Source organism: Dipodomys merriami, unplaced genomic scaffold, assembly GCF_024711535.1.
Source record: "Dipodomys merriami isolate MVZ:Mamm:240054 unplaced genomic scaffold, mDipMer1.0.p SCAF_6, whole genome shotgun sequence".
NCBI classification, from domain to species: domain Eukaryota; kingdom Metazoa; phylum Chordata; class Mammalia; order Rodentia; family Heteromyidae; genus Dipodomys; species Dipodomys merriami.
The window spans coordinates 56,862,212-56,883,405 of NW_027206179.1; the positions used below are offsets into that span (position 1 = coordinate 56,862,212).

Sequence of the window (21,194 nt, forward strand, 5' to 3'; positions counted from 1 at the left end):
GGTAGAGTGCAGCTTTGAGCAAAAAAACCTTGGGCTCTCTGCTTTAAGCCTCATTATTAATAATATTGTTGTTATTATTATTATTACATTATTTATAAATAATTAAGCAATTTTTAGAAATAAGTCATAGTCAAAATAGTTTCACAATACAATAAATGTTTAAATTGAGGAATACCAGAGAATCTAACTGTATAATGTTCAAAAATGGACTTTCACCATAAAACAGATACACTTAAAACTAACTCTCATCGTTTTATTATCTGAACAGGAACTGTACTTCAGATAGTCTTATAGAAGTCCCAATCATATCCTAATGAGGAGACACCAGGTTTGTGATGGAAAGCAGATAAAATTGCCACAGAGCAGAATATTAGTATTTTTTTAATTTAGTAAAACATAGAACTTGAAAGGTGCTAGATTGAGTTAACTAACTTCATTAGAAGAATAAAGTTAGGCTCAGGTCATAATTATTTAAAGTCACATAGTTACTTTTTTTAAAAAAAAGCAAAGGAAATGACAGAAGATTGATAAATAGCATCAGTCAGTTACAAACACTATGAAAGATTGCTTCATTTTCTCAAGTCTTGGCCCTTGAATTCTCTACCATACTCCCTGTCTCTTCTCTGCTTGACTACTTCCTGCCACAGGGAATTTACACCTTTGAGAAAGACTGTTCTGTCTTTGGGCAGATTTGCACATTCAAAGGTCATGGTTTTGTAGAGATGAAAGCTTTGACTTTATCACTTCTAACTATTCATCTGAGTCTTGGCTTTTAGGTTTCCTTTTATTATGAGAGTCCAGCTAAATATTAAGGATAGCAGAAAGCTTCTTTTAATGTCACAAAGATTTATTTTGTGTTTGAAGAATGTTTGCATTTTTACCAAAACGTATTGTGTGCTCTCATCAGTATCTTAAATGGGGTTAATGAAAGACTCACTGATTACCCATAGTTCTCCTTTCTTAGCAGTGTAATGACCTCTTTCCTACTATAGGTTCTCCTATTGTTTCAGTTGCACTCTTACTGTGTTTAAAATTTCACCACATATCATACTATGACTATTTTTCCATGACAGCAAAACGTGCTGCATATTATTTTCATACCCCCAATTCCCCTCCCCCACTAAATATTCAGTAAAACGAGCTCACAGTGTTTGGGATTTGAGTCTATTATTTTTTCCCAACAACAGTTAGATTTATTTTAGTGCATCTATTGCCTACCTTGTAAAATAAAACTCTAGAGTATATTCTTGCAAGAGATATTCCTGGGTAAATGACATGAACATTTAAGAAGACCAATACACATATTTCCAATTCCTTTCCAGTTGAAAGTACCACCAATGGTTTACAGGAGAAGTATTGTCACTACATTATTTTGGACTTCAGGTTTCTTGTTTTGTTTTATTTTGAAATATGATCTCATTTCAAGGCAGTATCTTTTACCTATTGACACACACATACAGTGATACTGTATGCCTTTTCTTTTTCTTTTTGTATTTTTATTTTTTGGTGTCTGAGACTGCCTCGATCTGTAGGTTAAGCTGCCCTCAAACTTGTAATCCACCTACTTCAGCTTCCTAACTCCTGGAATTATACTAGGGCACCATTTTCAGGCTTGTGTCTAATATTCTTCTATTGTATTTCCTTATTCTCTTTATTCGCTTTATTATTTGAGTCTTACTGGTTTTTCCTGAATATTTAGGAGAATTCTATTTCCTATTTACTTTGAATAGTTCGTAGTTATTGTGTTAATTTTGTGTATTATGATTTATTGCAGTAGTAAGAAGTTTTAATGTTAAGTATGTATATCGTGAGTTTTTCTCATAATCATTGCTCTATTATTTTGCTTAGAAACACTTCCTTATCAGAATGATTAAACAATATTATTAAGATTATTTCTTTGTTGCTTTCTATGTCCCTCCCCCACATTATAACCCATGCTTTCACTGTATTTGATGTCGGTATAATTTGTGGAGGGGAAGGGGAAAAACAAGTCGTTTAAATAAGGATACAGGTGGACCTGTTGCACCAATGAGAAGTACAAGTTGTCATGTCAAAAACGAACTTTACAACTTGGGGCGGGGAGAGGACTGGGTGGGTGGGGAGGGAGGATGGGAAGGGATGGGAAGGGTAAACAGAGGAGGCTACAATGCTTGATAAGAAATGTACTGACTATCTTGCCCATGTAATTGTAACCCCTCTGTACAGTATTTTCACAATGAAAAAAAGAAAAAAAAGAAAGAAAAAATACTTCTGCAAAAAAAAATATTATTTGTTTCCTTATCAGTTTATTTTCCTATTATTTAACTGTAAAAGTCATTTAGAATCGACTTTCATGTTACTACAAATGATCCCTTCTAAAACTTCTGAATAGTTACCTCAACATTATTTATCTTTCCCTTGTCTGTTCTGATTGGTCTGCTTCTGTTGTAATATGCAGCTTTGTAATATGGGCTTTGATTCTCCTCTCTGGAAGGAAGGAATGCATCTTATAAGGATGCACACCATCACTACTATTGTGGTTACCATCCACAACAAAGTAAAAATACAGTAACAAATCCTACACCACGCGCAAGCATTTCCTAATGAGTCTAAGTGTTATTTACTCAAATAAAAAAGATTACATATTTATTGTCTATGTGTATTTGAGTGTTTTTTCTATAATTAAAATGTGTATCTCTTCTTGTTTTGGAAAATACTTACCATTGCAACTGTGATTATTTATACACATACATACACAAACACACATATGCACATGCCAAATACACACACATATAAATGCACAAGCACTTTAGAAACTATAGGTCACTATGGACTTCTTAGTTTGGTGATTCATATTTTTGCTTTAGAAAATATCATTCTTAAGAGAAGTTATTTATCTTTCTTGATGTGATCTGGTAAAGTATATATTTGGAAAATATATTGCCCCCATTCCTTCTTATATTATTTCCTTTATGACAATTCTGCTTTCATTATAAATAACAAGTCGTGACATGTTTAATCTGATGAAATGTTTCTGATACAGGAACAGTAAAATATGTGTAGGTAAATCTCTTTTAAATTACACAGATCCATACTCCTAGAAAATTTTAAATTTTACAAAGCTATGAAAAGCCTTAGAGGATAGAAAGAAGAGGCTTAGGGTATGGTAAGATTAATTAAAATAAATTTATAACCAGAACACTAATATAAGCATGAATAAGCTTATAAGCTACAAGCAGAGATGTAATTCTCCACAAATAAGGTAGTATCATCATGTTTGTGATTTTTGCATTCTGAGCTCTTTCACTTTGATAACACTCCCTTGATTTTTTGCCACAAGGGAAATGAACTTCCATTTTTGCACAATGCCTTATTGCATAGCCTTGTGAATAATCTTTGAAATCAGAAATTGGAATATGTTGTTTCTCCAAAGCTCTTCTGTAACGTCTCATTATTTTTTTTTAAAGAAAAGTGCAGCTAGATGCAAATGGCTCATGCTTATAATCCTAGCTACCCAGGAGGCTGATAGCTGAGGATCAAGGTTTAAAGCCAGACTGTGTAGGAAATTCCATGAGTTTCTTGCCTCCAGTTAACCAGAAAAAGTTCTAAGTAGAGCTGTGGCCCACATGGTAGAGCACCAACATTGAGTGAAATCGTTTAAGTGACAGTGCTCACACCATGAAATCAAGCCCCAGTTCTGGTAGAAAATGAAAGAATGAAAGAGGAAAGAAAGAAGGAAGGAAGGAAGGAAGGAAGGAAGAAAGGAAGGAAGGAAGGAAGGAGGGAAGGAGGGAAGGAGGGAAGGAGAGAGGGAGGGAGGGAGGGAGAGAGGGAGGGAGGGAGGAAGAGTGCTTACTCTGAATCCTCTAGCTACTGCCTAGTTCTTCAGACTTCTTGTGGTTTTTTGAGTTTAAAAATATTTACTATCGGGGCTGGGAAGGTGGCTCAGTGGTAGAGCGCTTGCCTTGCATGCTCAAGGCCCTGGGTTCAATTCCTCAGCACCACGTAAGCAAAAAGAAAAAGCCGGAAGTGGAGCTGTGGCTCAAGTGGTAGAGCGCTAGCCTTGAGCTGAAGAGCTCAGGGACAGCGCCCAGGCCCAGAGTTCAAGGCCCCACGACCGGACCCAAAAAAAAAAAAAATATTTACTATCATTCATTGTGATACAGTTGTGCTTAGTGCACAAATTCTGACATGTTCAATAGGGATTTCATTCATTCAACAAACATTTTTTGCACTTCATGGCATTGTGATACAGAGGATGAAAATCTCTTGACTCAACAAAAACCTATCTTGTCATTTCTTTTTTTAAATGTTTTTATTGCAAAAATAGTGTACAGAAGGGTTACAGTTACATGAGTAAAGTAATGAGTACATTTCCTATCACGCATTGTTACCTCTTCCTTTTTTTCCTTCCCCAACTGTTACCCCCAAGTTGTAAAGTTCATTTTCTACATGAAGTCTTGTACATCTCATGTTACAATAGGTCAACCTGTATCCTTGTTTAAGCATTTTGTTATTTCCCTTCCCCTTCCCGAATTAGAAAAATGTAAATATACTATGCAGGCACAAGGCACCAACATCAAATACAGTGAAAACAGGGGTTGTATTGTGGGAAAGAACCTATAAGAGAAACAAAAAAGTCACATAGTATTTTTTTGTCTTATTTCTTTGTCTATACATTCTTTTTGTTGTTGTTGTTGTTGGTCGTGGGGCCTGAGCTTTGGGCCTGGGCACTGTCCCTCAGCTCTTCAGCTGAAGGCTAGCACTCTACCACTTAAGCCTCAGCCCCACTTCCAGCTTTTTCTGTGTACATGGTGCTGAGTAATTGAACCCGGGGCCTCAGGCATGCAAGGCAAGCACTCTACCACTGAGCCACCTTCCCAGCCCTGTCTATACATTCTATATGGTGTTCTGATTCCAAATATGGTTTTAGAGTGAAAATTAAGACTGTATTCATTAAACCAATTTTGTTCTTCATTTAAATAACTTTAATCACATGCAATTTTCTAGTTCAATTCATAGGATTTTCTTTCCAATTTTCTTTCCAATTTTCAAAGCCAAACCCAAACATAGTCTTTGTGGGGTGTGTGTGTGTGTGTGTGTGTGTGTGTGTGTGTGTGTGTGTGTGTGTGTGTGTGTGTGTGTGTGTGTGTGTGTGTGTGTGTGTGTGTGTGTGTGTGTGTGTGTGTGTATACCAGTGTGTGTGCCAGACCTGGGACTTGAACTCAGGGCCTGATGCTGTCCCTGAGTGTTTTTGCTAGAGCTAGTGCTCTACCACTTGAGCCACAGCTCCAGTTATGGAGTTTTTATTAGTTAATTGGAGATAAGAGTCTCAAGGACTTTTCTACCTGGGTTGTCTTTGAACCACAATTGTCAGACCTCAGTCTCCTGAGGAACTAGGATTATAAATATGAGCCTTTGGGAGTCACCTAGTTTATAACTTTCTTTTAAGAGGACTGATGCTGATCTGACCCTATATCATTTTTGCCTTTTAGATTCCATATATATATATATATATATACACACACATATATATATATATATATACACACACACACACATATTCTTCTAATAAAGCAAAGATGTTCATTAAAACTGAAAGGGGGAAAGGAGACTGTCTCTTGACTGTGTTTTTCAATGTTGCCTAAGGGAGAATCAGAATAAGATACTTATAGAGATTTCTAGCCTGTTCTCAGTTGGTTTCAGGTGGATTGCTCAAGATGAGGTCATAATTTGGAAATATTTGTGACATAATAATTGAGCATTGATACATTTAGCAAGTTAAGAGGAGCTGTTTGACTCAGGAAAACTCATGTTATCTCAGATAAACAGATATGCAGAAATTTATTAATATCAACATCTGAGTAACATATATTGGCTTGCAATTTCAGATTTCCTGGGAAAGTATCTCTGGAATGTTAATGTTGACATAACTATTCCTAATGAGGCAGAGGTACCTATCCTCTTTAATATCTTTATGTCTATAAAATGGTCATCTGTCTATATGCTATGACTAGTTGGATTCTTATGATCTGAAGGCTTACATTGTTGGTTAGTGTGTGTGTGTTGGGGATGGGGGTGTTTTGGTCTTGTTGCTTGAACTCAGAGCCTTGGTTCTGTCATTGAGCTTTTTACTCCAGGGTAGCACTCTACCACTTGAGCCACAGTTCTTCTTCTGGACTTTTTTTTTGTGGTTAGTGAAAAATAAACATCTTACAGACTTTCCTGCAAAGGCTGACTTTGAATCACAATCTTCATCTTTCAGCCTCCTGAGTAGCTAAGATTATGAGTGTGAGCCACCAGCACATGGCACATCATTTTTTTAATTATGAAAATTATTGATCATTACCCACTAAAAACACTTCCCATACTCCATTATTTTATTTTTATTTTCTGCCCTTCCTATTTCATAGATGCCCTTGTGATTCTATCCTCTATTTCTATTAACTTTTATTTTTTATAAGTTGAGATAGTATTATATCCAGATCATCATTCTTTTCTCATTCTACATAATAATCTTCAATTATATCTTAATGGTTTCTTATTTTTTTCTATTTTTTGTAATGTTCTAGAGCCTAGTACACAAATTTTAGTCTCTTGGTACATAAACTCTACCTCTTCTATTTTAGGGTATTAAAATTGCTTTCCTAGGATATCTTGTGTTTTTTCCCTCTGCTCCTCTTCCCCCAGAAGGACCAACCAATGACTAAAATCTTATGCCTTTCTGATAATTAGAGGCAATGTTGATGAAAAGCATGTTCCAGAATTGTGAGATATGCATCCATTAATTTACATATCAATTACCATTATTCATGTAGTTGACAATCACTGGGCAGTAAAAATTTGCAGAGAAGAAAAATAGGGAAAATATGAAAGTATCTTGCATGGGCTGTTTCCTAGCTTAATAGCTATTGACTGGAAGTGTTAAACCAATTTTAGGCAAGTGTTTAAAATAATTGGACTTTCTGATTTTATTTCTCTTTCTAAAATGCTGTGGAATAACTCTAAAAGCATAGTCATTAATTCACTAACTCATTAAATTTTAAGGGCTATGCCAAACTGCATGTCATAGTTATATATGTGCAAGCCAGTAAGGAAGGTGTTAAAACTAATCAATCCTTAGAGTTTTATGAAGACATTACAAAGGGCCTTCCTTGTATTTAAAGGAAGGGAAGATAATCTTCAGGCTACAATGCTTCAGATAAGGTTTAAAACTTGGCAGAAATTGCTTGGGGCTCAAACAGAGGAAAAAGATTAAAGGTAGAAATAACTATATAGGAAAAGGCTTGGAGACATGGTAGTCAAATAGCTTGGTTTTCTTGTCAGTGTAATATAGGGTTTTCCAGAGGCTGCCTTGAAAACCACACTATGGAGGGCCAGTACTACATAAATAAGTCAGAGTTTTCCTGTGAATGAAATCAAACCTGGAGGGGCCACCACTGGGAAAGTGATTTAAAATTTTTCATTTTAGAAAGATTCAATGTATGGTATTTTGGAGGATCAATGGAAAGAACTCACTATTTTTGTGAATAGGGGGATTCTTTAAGAAGGATATAGCTCACATCAAAGATGATGTGATCATGAAAGTCCACATTGCAATTGGCTACTGATTACTAATTTGGATAGCATAGATCTGGAACTTGAGAGAGAATGTGGTCTGGCATAATGGATTTTGCAACATATTTTTATAGCCTAAGTGTATATTTCGCAGCATTTATGAACATTAAAAAGTGGTAAAAGATAAGAATCAGGAATTGACAGAGCAAAGTTCCACAAGCAGAACCATGGCAACATAATATTTCTAGGTTACTAATTGAAAAGCAAACCTAAGGAAGTGGTTGAGTTGAGGTAGGAGATGCAGTATAAGATGTGAGTCCTAGAATCTGTCACAGAACAAGAGAAGATAAAGGTAAAGTTTTAGGAAAGTGAGAACAGATGAAAAAGCAGAGAGTAGAATTAGTCTCTGGAATGAAGAGAGAACAACTTTTCTCTGAAATTGGAAGGGGGACATGAAATACATTGATGATAAATTCTAACTCTCAAAGTGAAAATCCAAACTGCTGATTCTCTCTTTTTTTTACATTTTTTATTGCAAAATGCTGTACAGAGGGGTTACAGTTACATCAGCAAGGTAATGAGTACATTTCCTACCAAGCATTGTTGCCTCCTCTTTTAGCCTTTTCTGCTTGTCCTATACATATACTAGTTATTGCAAATAATGGAAACCATGGGAGGCAAGCACTATTTTTTTTTTTTGTCGGTCGTGGGTCTGAACTCTGGGGCTGGGTGCTGTCCCTCCGCTCTTCAGCTCAAGGCTAGTGCTCTACCACTTGAGCCACAGTGCCACTTCCGGCTTTTTCTGTGTACGTGGTGCTGAGGAATTGAACCCAGGGCCCCATGCACGGGAGGCAAGCACTCTACCGCTGAGCCACCTTCCCAGCCCAGAAACCATGGGAACTATGTTTCTTTGGTCCTGGCTTACTTCACTTAATATAATTTTTTACAAGTCTTTCCATTTCCTAACAAATGAGGCGATGTCATTCTTTCTGATGGAGGCATAGAATTCTTTACCCCACTTATTTGTTGGGCAATTGTTTCTTTGAGGATTTGTTGTTGGGGGATTTAACTTTTTGAGTTCCAAGTATATTTTAGATATGAGACCCTTGTCCATTGTATGGCTAGTGAAGATCTCCCAATCCGTGGGTTTTCTGTTTATCTTCCTAGCTATGTCCTTTGCCATGCAGAAGATCTGCAGCTTCATGCAATTCCATTTATCTAACCATTCTTTGATTTGTTGTGTTTCTATATACTTTAAGAAATATGTTTTCAAAATCCTACAACATAGGAAAAAAACAACTAAGTAAATATCTTATTCTGTGCTAATACTTCTTTTTCAAATGCAGCAGTGATACTCATTAGACACCATGTTGAAAATGAATTATACAACTTGTGGGTGGGGACTAGAGGGAAAAACTGGGAGAGAGCAAGGGAAGAGGTTATATTGTGCAAAAAGGACCGTATGCTTTATCTGTCTTGTATCACTGTCACCATTCTGTATATCACCTATATAATAACAATAGCAATACAGGAAAAAGAAAAAAACAATTTAAAAAATTCATATATTGCCAGGTGCTGGTGGCTCACATCTGTAATTCTATTCAGTTGCTGAGATCTGATGATCATGGTTCTAAGCCAGCCCTAGCAGACAAACCTGACAGACTGTATCTCCAATTAATCAGCACAAAGCTAATAATGGTAATAATAGAGGCATGTGTGGCTCAAATGGTAGAAAGTTAGCCTTGAGTGAAAGGCAAGAGTGTGAGGCCTTGACTTCAAGCCTCACTTTGGAAACAGGAAAAAAAAATAAAAACATGTATTGTATTGAGCACCTAATTGTAAATTTATGTGGATTTCAGTTTAGAAGAACAGTCTCAACTTCTCTCTTTAACATTTGAGGATGTAGTATTTTAAGTAAAATATTTTTTGTGTGTTTTTGGCTATTTCACATCATATTTCAGCACAAGTGAAACATAAAGTGTGCATAATAGTGGCCAACACGTAGAAGTTTTCAATCTCCATGGAAACATAAACATGAAGTCATATGGTGAAACACATCATCCGACTAAGAACCACACAAAGACAAGGGAACAAAAACAAGACCGGGGGACCCCAGTCAATGTGACCCAAAGGGAGAAATTTCTCTAGTGTCTCATTCCACAAGTTCCTTGGAATTAAAATTCACTCTATTATCCACTGTACAGGGAGGCTTCAGGAAACATGTCTTGCAATCTACATAGATTATCTATAATTTTTCTTTTCTTATATATCTGATGTTGTTTATGTAAGTATGATTTTCCTAGTTAGTGACAAGTTAATTTTCTTTCCTTTTGGAAGCAATGGCAAAATAAAACTCTTTCTACATCTTTGCATTAAAAAAATAAATCCCTAACACACTTAAGAGAAATTAAATTATAATTAATTTGAGGGTTTCCCACTCGACCCCCACCCATCTGTTTTCTGAGTCTTTGAAACATAATTAGATGAAGATTTTCCAATTTTTTATATTATTAAGGGGCATTGAATGAAAGGTTCTGTCACATTTTGTAATCTTATTACAGACTATATATATATATTTCAATCCAGAAAATTTATTCTGGAAGAGCAAAATGAGGAATAGGCTTTCATTTTAACATTTCAGCTCAAGTTGCTTTCTGTATCAGCTCCTGTGTTCTTCCACTGATTTTTCCATCCAGCAGCAATTCTGTAGTTGCTGATAAGTGTGTCAGCTTTGGAGTCTGTCTGCCTTATCTGTACTTTCCACTTGCTTGTGCATTTAGACAGCGCAGTTTTCAATGTTGAACTTGGGTTGTGTCCTTCTGTTAGGATTCCCTGCACCTCAAGTAATCACAGAGGACAATTCTAGCATGGAAAGTTATATAATCTCCTCATTTTTTTAAGGTTCTTACCTTCAGTTATCATTTCCTCTCTCTCTCTCTCTTTCTCTCTCTCACTCTCTTTTACTCTCTGTTGAAACCCTCATGTGCATGTTTTAATATTCCATTGTAAATACCTAATTTTTACTTACTTAATACACATAAAATTTAAAAGTACTTTAAATCTCTTCAGCTCTCTCAATGGTAAGTTCTTATAATTTTTCAAATCCAAGAGACCAAAAAAGCTTTAAAAAGACCTTTCTCATTGATTCCTGTCTTCTCACCCATTCCTTTGTACTTGTCCATTTCCTCACTTTATGGATGGAGAGCAGATTCTCTAATATCATATCTTATGCTCAGCTTAAATCTGAAATACAGTGTTGGCTTGTAATTTTCTTTCAGCATACCATCACTCTTTTAAAAATGAGCTGTCTTGTTTACATTCACAGATGTTAACTGGATTAAATGAGCTTGCTTATAATTTAGTTAAATTTCCCTTCTTTGTTCTCTTCCTGTGTTCTGGGATTCCTACTGTGCTGGGCATCAACCTGTTATTCTCACTGATGTCTTATACTTTGAAAACGAGAAGTAAAAGGTGGTTCCCCATCGAATTCTTGGTTTGGTAACATCAAGGTCTGATACAGTACATGGGCTGTGTCTGCATCTGCAATTGTGTGTGGATGCACATGTATTTTCATTTCAGCCTGTAATTTGAGGACCTGCCAACCAAAACTTGTTTCAAGTAAAAAAATTATTAGTACTAAGAAAATTTGAATTCAGCTCTAAAAGAACAATTTGTGTATCTCCCCAAAAGTCATAGGTAAGGGCAAAGTGGGATTATAGAAATGGACTTTGCAACTTTGGCTGGGGGGGGGGGAGGGTGGGCATGTGAGTAGGGGGTGTGGGGGGGAGATGGGAAGGGATGGGAAGGGGAAACAAAGGAGGAGGCAACAATGCTTGATAAGAAATGTACTCATTATTTTGCCCATGTAACTGTAACTCCTCTGTACGTTAGTTTCACAATTTAAAAATTTTAAAAAGAGAAAGTTATGTAGCATGCTATAATCAACTGTAAATACTGATTGTTATCACTGTGAACCCCATCGTCTGAGCAAGATCACACTGTGAGGGTCTTGACATTGAAGCCAAATGTTCTTCTGAAGCCAAATCTTCTTCTACTTGGGGCTAAGAAAGAGTTATTGGGGAAACGGGTTACCACTGACTAAGGCAAATATATGAATGCCACTACTGAGGCATAAATGTGGCATTCAGATCACCTATAATTCACTTTAGTATATAAGGATACATTATAACATATAAAATTACACTATATAATAATTATTTAACAATTATATATTATGTATGCTATATGTGTTATATATGATATATAATGTCATTATACGTTATAATTACATAGTATAACACTATGATTTAAGTTTACATTGAAAGCAACATTCAAATCATATTAATTTGCTCACAAAATGAGGTCTATGACTATGAATTAATACGAAAATATATGCAATCAAATTGGGCCATTTATTTTAATTTTCACATAGTAAATATAAAAAAGCCAAATGCAGATTTAACTTACATATCAAACAAGAATAAAATATTTCAAGTAACAAGTGTGAAATGAGCAATTAATTACAATAAAGAAATTGGGTTAAAATATGTTGCATTTTCCACAAATTTTTATCACTAACTAAGCCCTGCTAATATGATAGTAAATTAATGTGGTGACTTTATTAACTCATTTTAACTTTTTTATTTGAAATAATTTCCTCATCTTCATATCTTTACTAAATCTTTTGAATAATACATTTTGTAATAAGTACATCTTGCCTCATGGCTTATTTTCCACCATATAAAGATAAGAAATGTAAAAGATAATCTTTTCTTAATGCACTCCTTCTCTGTTTAATCCTTTTCCAACTCCTTCATTTAGAAAGTGAATTGCTTATATTTATCTTAATAGTTGATATAATCAAGGCATTACTATAATTGTTCATCCAAAATGAATTAATTTACCCACAATAAAACCACACTTTCATCAATGTGTTTCAGGCATAGTGTTTTAATGACTTTAATATTATTAATTAACACTAAGTTTCAAAGCTTACTAACATTAAGAACAGACTAGATAATGCTGAGAAGTATTTGGTCAATATAATTAGCCTCTATTGTTACAGCAGCAAATATATGACTCACACAACTGATGACCAATGATGAACTTCAACAACCAGATCCAATTTGGAAACCTCAGAGAGGAAACACAGCTTGTGATTTCCAAAGTATTTTGCTAAAACTCTCTCTCTGTACTTATGAAAATATGTGTAAATAATTTCTAAAATTCTTTAGTTGCAGTCACAATGAAATGTTTATAGTAGGGTGATTTTAAAATCCCTTGTCAGGTACCTCTTTTTATTCCTTTTACATTAAGGCTTTGTGTTTCTTGTTAACTGGATAAATACTATTTTTATGGACAAAGATGTGTAGTTCACCAGCTAATAATAATAGTGTGGTCATAGATACCATTATGACTTGGAAAGGAAGTACAATCCCTAACAACACATAGATGAAACTAACCTTTGTGTTTTCTTTGTGTCTTTTCAGAGCTAAAAAAAAAAATAGCATGGCATGAGACATGGCTCAGTTCTATTATAAAAGAAATGTGAATGCCCCTTATCGAGACCGCATTCCTCTAAGGATAGTCCGAGCAGAATCTGAACTTTCTCCCTCAGAAAAATCCTACCTGAATGCAGTGGAAAAAGGAGACTATGCAAGCGTGAAGAAGTCCCTAGAGGAAGCCGAGATTTATTTTAAAATCAATATTAACTGCATTGATCCTCTTGGAAGAACTGCTCTTCTCATAGCAATTGAAAATGAGAACTTGGAGCTCATTGAACTGCTCTTAAGCTTCAATGTCTACGTGGGAGATGCTTTGCTACATGCCATCAGAAAAGAGGTGGTGGGAGCCGTTGAGCTGTTACTGAACCACAAAAAGCCAAGTGGAGAAAAACAGGTACATGTGACTTGTTCATTAAATTTGACTGCTAGTAGTATGTCTAGATCAATTTCCCTCAATTCTAAATTATCTAAGCATCCAGTAGTGTGTGTGTGTGTGTGTGTGTGTGTGTGTGTGTGTGTGTGTGTGTGTGTGTGTGTGTGTGTGTGTGTGTAAGGTAAAAGGAACCCTATTGTACTATTGGTGGGAATATAAACTAGTACAACCATTCTGGACAGTCTGGAGGGTCTTAAAATCTTGACATAGATATTCCTTATGACCCAGCCATATCAACCCTGAAATCTACCCAGAATATCGCAAGGCAGAACACCATAAAGACACTTGTATATCCCTGTTCATTGCTGTACTATTCACAATGACTAAGCTATGGAAACAGCTCAGATGCTCTACAATAGATGTGTAGATCCAAAAAATATGGTACCTACACACAATGGAATTTTACACAGCCACTAGAAAGAATAATATTATATCATTTAGACAGAATGGATGGACCTAGAACAAATCATGTTAAGCCAAACCCAGAGAGACAAACATGTTTTCATTCATATGTGGAAGCTAGACCTAAAATACACTGGGACATACAGGATTCTCGGCCTTCACACACAGTGAGACCAATGGAGGAAAGTCTCAGGAGAGGAACACAAAGGCACAATGCCTCTGTGCCTCTTATCATATAAAAGAATATTCATCAAAATGAACTCCAGGAAATGGAAAAGAAAAGTAAGAATCTAAATCAAAACTGTGAAAGTAAGAATTATTGTTAACTACTATATGAACTACCCTTCATATCCTTCCACTGTCCCCACCCCTGTACTTCCTGCCCTGGCTAATCAAAGGTAATTATGAGGACTAAAGAGCAAAACATAGCACCCAGGGCAGACATTGATGAATGGTAAACCGTTCACTGCAATATACAACGTGTTACAGTGTTTGTAGCTGAATGTCTGTATGTGGGTGTCTTTACTCAGTCTTTTATTTTCTAATGTTCTACACTCTTAAACTGATTTGTTTGGTTATTTCTCTATTTACTCTGCCTGCCTTTTCTTGAGATTCTAATTTCTTACTACAGATTTCTACCATCTAATTTTGAGATTGCCCTTTAACATACTCTAGTAGATTCCTTTCAACTGAGTCAAAAAGAAAGAAACAAAATGATCACTAGATAACAACTGAACTCTGCCGAGAAGCTTAGATCAAATTTGCTAAAGGCAAAAGTGTAGCTACAGCTTATTATTATATATAGTGATAGCTTATTATTTTGAGTAGAAAATTAACTGAAATGGCACTCAAATCCAGTGTGCTATGATTATCTATCTCCCTAATTTTTTAAATCACTACTGAGTGGAGATATCAGACAGGAAAGGATAGGAAAATGCTTTTGTCTCTCCATAGCCTTCATTTTGTCTCTGACTTGTGTCTGAATTGACTGTGCCATCTTGTTTCCCAACACACAGAACCTTTCACTTTCCTGAACCAAGGCTAAAAGACTAATTTAAAGAACATTACAGATGTCACAGTAGCTCAAAATCTGTCTTTTCAAGTAAAATCCTTTAAAATGTATGTTATTACAACCTCCCACTATTTCTGCACTATCTGATAACACACAACTCTGCTCTAAATGGCAGACAATGGAGAAGTGTGATGTTATTTGAAAGCAAGCTCTGCTGTCCCTACTCTAATCTGTCCTTCCCTGAAACAATTTTACCAAGGCCTTTGCCATTATGAAGATGAAAACTTTGTGACACAGTGCCTTTCAGCCTTCTCAGAAGCCTATGTTCCATGGTCTACTCTTACGGCTCATCTGTTTTCACACATTTCCCCTTACCTGACCTAAAACACTGATCAAACAACACTCCACAATAATAATAATACTTCTCAGTTCATTGAATTGCTTGTTTGTTTGTGGGTTCTTGGTTATATTGCTAAAACTTTACTGATACAAAAATCTTTGTAAGCCGAGCTCTAATGGCTCAAGCCTGTAATCTTAGCTACTCAGGAGGCTGAGATCTGAGGATCGTGGTTCAAGCCAGCCCAGGCAGGAAAGCCCATGAAACTCTTATCTTCAATTAGCCACCAGAAAACTGGAAATGGCGCTGTAGCTCAAGTGGTAGAGCATTTGCCTTGAGCTGAAAAGCTCAGGGACAGTGCCTATGCCCAGGCCCGAGTTCAAGCTTCACAAATGAAACACAAAGGTCTGTGGGTCCCATGTACACTTACACACTTGAGCAAACCTAGCTTGGTATAATAATCTATTTAATATACTTAATAATAAATAATCTATTTAATATACTTAACATGTATTAAATGTATGTAAAACATACTTCATATTATTTCCAAGTGCTTCACCACAAAGGAAGCACAGAATACTTAGCTGAAAATAACTATTGGGTTGTTTAGCTGAAAATAACCGAGTCCTTTGTGTGTGTTTGTAAGCTAAGGTGCTACTAAGTGTGTTAATTAGCTTTGCAACACAGTGATAAAATGCCCAAGAGAAATGATCATAAGGTGGAAAGGTTCATTTTGCCTAGCAGTTTCAGAGGTTTCTGTCTTCAGTCATTTGGTTTCATTGATATGAGCCTTTGGTGATGCAGACAAATATGGCAGAGAAAATGTAGGAGAGAGAGAGAGAAGCTTCTCACCGAATGGTGACCAGGAAGCAGAAAGGGGAGAGAACAAGAGGAAGAGGTTAGCCCAGGGAAAAAATAAATACCATTCAGGACCCCACTGTGAATGACTTTTATCCTCAAACTAGACCCTACGTCACCTAACAATAGCTCATTAAATTATGAATCTATAAGTGGATTAATCCATTCATAACCTTTCCTCAAAGCCCAACTTTTTAACATTGCATCCTTTGCAAACTTTTAACACCTGAGCTTCTGAAGTTGCGATTCAAATCATAACAATTAGTCACTGTACAATTTTGACATTGTTATATTTTACCCCTAAACCATTGCATTATAATTGTACACCCTCATTTTTAGGTCTGCAAAAGTCACTGTGCCAGTGGTATAGAAAAGTTTAAGTGGCAGGAGGTGTATAGAAGAAAATAGCTACTAAATAAGTGACTCATGTTTATTCATTAATATTCTTTCTTAGTTGTCTTTCTAGAGAGCACTCATCATATACATGTCTATGTCTCTTTAGACAATGTCATCAGCATTGACCAAAGAGTTTTGGTGTCTGGAGAAAGATCTACGTTAGGAGAGAGTTCACTGGAAGATGTTCAACTTCTGAACTCAACCCTAGTCTCACAAGTAGGTCCTGGCTCCTTATAGGCACTTGATCTGAGCCATGATTAGTAATAAAAGGCAGTAAAGGTTTGTAATCTGTCAGGACTCTGAAGAATTCCAGACCATGGGTTTCTGGAAGCATTCTCTAAGATCAGTCAGCTGGCCAAGAATCCTTTTCTATTTAGACATTCTAGAATTCCTTTTCAGTGAAAACATAGAGTAAAAAGAACAATTATATCTTTTTGTTTGAATTTTAGAATTTTGAAAACTCAATTCCAGTTAACCTCAGGGTTCCTGGAAAAATGTATAATGAGGGATTACTTACCAATGTGAAATTTTCTGTTTACATACAATGCACTAGAAGATGTATACACGGCTTGAGCAGTCCAAGCCCAGCAGAGCTGTGTATCTATGATTTGACTTTCTTAGGTAATAAATCTCTTAAAAAAGCTAAGATCTTTTGGAATGACAGTTCTCATAAATCAAAGTGGTTAGTAAATGTGATTTAGTTAGTAAATGTTTTCTTGACAGGACATTTTTCTCTCATAAGGTGTACATTTTAGATAACTCTTGTGACTGTTGAAGGTATCTTTGGTATTATTATAATTCATCCAGTTTCTAGACCCATAGGCATTAACCCCCCAACAATCCACATGTTGTTATTAATAAACCCAACCAACTAGCTACAGTAAATATAACTCAGATAATATTGTCAACAACTGGGACCTAAAATAAAAACAAAAAATCTTGCTATTAGAACATTTACTAATAGCCTAAAACATAGTAAGAGAGTAAACTAGAAATATACTCTTTAAAAAAAACAAATTGACACATATTAATTTCTCGGGAAGCAGATGCATATTCAGATCACAAGGCCTACAAGACTTTAGGCAAGTTGTGTTCTCCTTATGTACATTCACTAAGGAATACTTTTTAGAGGCAAGTTCTGGGTGTTAAAGAGACATCACCAGTATTCTCTAAGCTTAGAGTCTAATTACAAATATAAATGAGAAGTAGAAGAAAATAGGAATAAAGAAGATGAAAGTGGACTAGATAAGAGGAAAATCCAGTTAGTCATTGTGAAGTTTAAGTGACTGGATGTGGTAAATCACAGTTACTGAGAAAAGAGGGGAGAGATTTGAATAGAAAAGAGAAGGTATATTTACAGGCTTATACTTTAGGAAATGTAACACAATCAAGTGAGACAAAATCTATGAGAGAATGTCTAAGGGGCTAAATTGGGCATGTTTAGTTTTTTCATCCATAGATAATGACATCGGGAATATAATTAGAATGTTTTATCAAGGATGAGATCTAGAATGTTGGAAGAGGTGACATTGATCAATACACACTGTATTCATAAACTGCTTCAATGAATGGCAACTCCTATGAACAACTACTTAAAGCTAATACACATATATGTTTAGGAAAAAGAATGGGGGGTAGGTTGAATGCCATTGGTTCACACCTATAATCCAATCTGTTCAGGCTGCTGAGATATAAGGATTATGATTGAAAGCAAACCCTGGCAGAAAGTCCTTGAGACTTATACCTCCAGTTAACCACCAAAAAGCCAGAAGTAGAGCTGTGGGTCAAGTGGTAGAACATTATCCTCAAACCAAAGAAGCTCAAGGATAGTACTCAGGCCCTGAGTTTAAGCCAGGACAGGCACCAAAAAAAATAAAAATAAAAAAGCATGGGATCTAGGATGTATACACAAACAGATACACATATACGTATGTGTATGTAGTACAAACATACACATACAGACATTAATATTAAATGGAAAGATAGAAAAAATAGGGAAGCAGATATCTTCTGTCTTTCTGTGTATTTGATATTTATTTTCTCTTTTAGCTCTTAAACACTGTTTAAACATTTCTGATTAAAAATAATATATCATCCAGGCACCGGTGGCTCATGCCTGTAATCCTAGCTACTCAGGAGGCTGAGATCTGAAGATCACGGTTCAAAGCCAGCCTAGGCAGGCCAGGTTTATCTCCAATAAACTGCTAGAAAACTGGAAGTGGCGCTGTGGCTCAAGAAGTAGAGTGCTTGCCTTGAGCTGAAGAGCTGAGGGACAGAACCCAGGCCCAGAGTTCAAGCCCCATGACCATCAAAAAATAAAAAATAAAAAATAAAAAAATATCAAATAATTTTCTCAATACCATATTTAATGAAAAGATTTAGGTTTTGCCAGGTAATGGAGTCATTGATAGTTAAACATTTCCTACTATATTTAATATAGACCTTCATAAATCAGAAGTTTGAGTTCTTAGGGTTTAAAACAATTTGTGTAAAAAAAAAGAATAGCAACTTGTCTCACCTTTTCTGCTTGTCTCAGACATATGCTAGTTATTGCAAATAAGGGAAACCATGGGACCTATATTTCTTTGGGCCTGCCTTACTTCACTTAATATAATTTTTTCCAAGTCTTTCCATTTGATGTTAGGCGAAATGTACCCCAAGATAAGGACTCAAATGTTTTTTCTTTCTTGCTATTGTTTCTAACATATTTATAAGATGATTTCTTTGTCATTTTATATTCCCTCCCCCACGGTATAACCCCTGTTTTCACTGTATTTGATGTTGGTATAATTTGGGGAGGGGAAGGGACAAAATTGTTTAAATAGGGATACAGGTGGACCCATTGCAACAATGACATGTACAAGACTTTATGTCGAAAAATAAACTTTACAGCTTTGGCTGGGGAGTGGTGAGGGCGGTGAGGGAGGTGGGGGAATGTGGGAGGACAGGGATGGTAAGAGGAAACAAAGGAGGAGGCAACAATGCTTGATAAGAAATGTACTCATTACCTTGCCCATGTAATTGTAACCCCTCTGTATGGTATTTTCACAATAAACAAAACTTATTAATTAAAAAGAAAAGAAAAGAAAAATTTCTGTGGAAATGAAATACATTATCTTTTTCATTTTTTTTTGTCTTGTTTTGTTTTATGTTTTGTTGGTCATGGGGCTTGAACTCTGGGCTTGGGCACTGTCCCTCAGCTCTTCAGTTCAAGGCGAGTGCTCTACGGCTTGAGCCACAGTGCCACTTCCACATTATCTTTTTCATATAGTGCAAAGCATATGTAGCTTTTAGCTCCCTGCTGAGACAGAAAGATGGGATCCCAATCCATTCTTCCTGCTACAGTATTTTAACATTGCACTACTGAATGCTCTGATCACCTTTTTAGTACCTTATTTCACTAGAGGGAATAGAAGAAGACAACTTCTTAGCCTCTTCTCAGTCAGTTGATTGGTTCCTTGACTCTTAATTGTTTCCAGCAGACCTCTCTCTAAAGTTACCTCCTAAGGCAAGACTCCATTTCAGTTTTAATGGTCTCAGTAAATATTTATTAGAAGCAGAATTTGCTTTCCTCCTTCGTTCACACTTATGTTTTCAAACTTTAGCATCTTTGGGATCATTGGTAGATTACCATACCTACAATTGCTGCCACAGCAATGAATGGAATGAGATCCTGAAATTTCTACTTCTTACAAATTCCCAGGTGATTATAGATAATTTAATACCTTTAGATCCAGTGACCTAGAGGATGTTAAAAGTTTCTGAATGCCTACAACCATCTTATTAGATGTATTCTACATCTTATTAGATGTATTCACCTAGACTATGCTAACCTGGTTATTAAATGATGTTTAACAAATAATTTCCTCATTTCAGTCTTTTCCTTCTCTTTGGGTAAAAAGATTTTGATAGACATTATTTTATTAGCTCAACAGTTAAGTCCTAGTGACTTTTACCTGAAAAATATGACTTTAAAACTCTACTATAGGCTGAGTATCATAGTTCGTGCCCCTAACCACAGCTACTCAGGAGATAGAGATTCAGTAGATTATGGTTTGAGATTAAACAGAGCAAAACAGGATTAGTAAAACCTCATTCTAACCAGTAAGATGGGAGTAGTGATATAAGTCTATAATTCAATGCAGGGCCAAAATCAGGAAAATTGAGACTAATTCTAGCCCTAGGAAAAAGCAAGTCCCTATCCCCAAAATGACTAAAACAAAATGAGTTGTGAGCATGCCTCAGGTAGTAGAGCACCTGCCTAGCAAGCAGGAGAATATAACTTTAGCCTCACTACCGAAAAAAAAAAAAAAAAAAACAAGCAAGAAAATGAGATCTACTGCAAAATGTGCAGGGTTTTATAGTCTAGAAGCTTCCTGGAGGTCATGTTATCTAGTGACTTTATTTCACAAAAGAAAATAAACAAGAGAGGCTGGGGAGGTGGCTCAGTGGTAGAGCGCTTGCCTTGCATGAGGCCCTGGGTTCAATTCCTCAGCACCACATAAGCAAAAAGAAAAAAAGCCTGAAGTGACGCTGTGGCTCAAGTGATAGAGTGCTAGCCTTGAGCTGAAGAGCTGAGGGACAGCACCCAGGCCCAGAGTTCAGGCCCCATGACCGGACCAAAAAAAAAAAAAAAAAGAAAGAAAAAAAGAAAAGAAAAGAAAAGAAAGGAGAGTCATTGGCACCTGGGACTTAGCATGAATAAGAAGACCCAAA

The 21,194-nt window shown here is 36.0% G+C and overlaps 1 protein-coding gene across 3 annotated transcripts in view; it reads left to right on the plus strand.

Moving 5' to 3' along the window:
• Positions 1–21,194, plus strand: part of Trpc4 (transient receptor potential cation channel subfamily C member 4) — a 205,060-nt gene that overhangs the window by 38,869 nt on the left and 144,997 nt on the right. For all 3 annotated transcript variants that reach the window (XM_070002920.1, XM_070002921.1, XM_070002919.1), the window contains exon 2: positions 13,026–13,434. In XM_070002920.1, coding sequence (XP_069859021.1) covers positions 13,057–13,434 — 378 coding nt within the window. In that variant the 5' untranslated portion in view covers positions 13,026–13,056. The remainder of the gene's footprint in view (positions 1–13,025; positions 13,435–21,194) is intronic.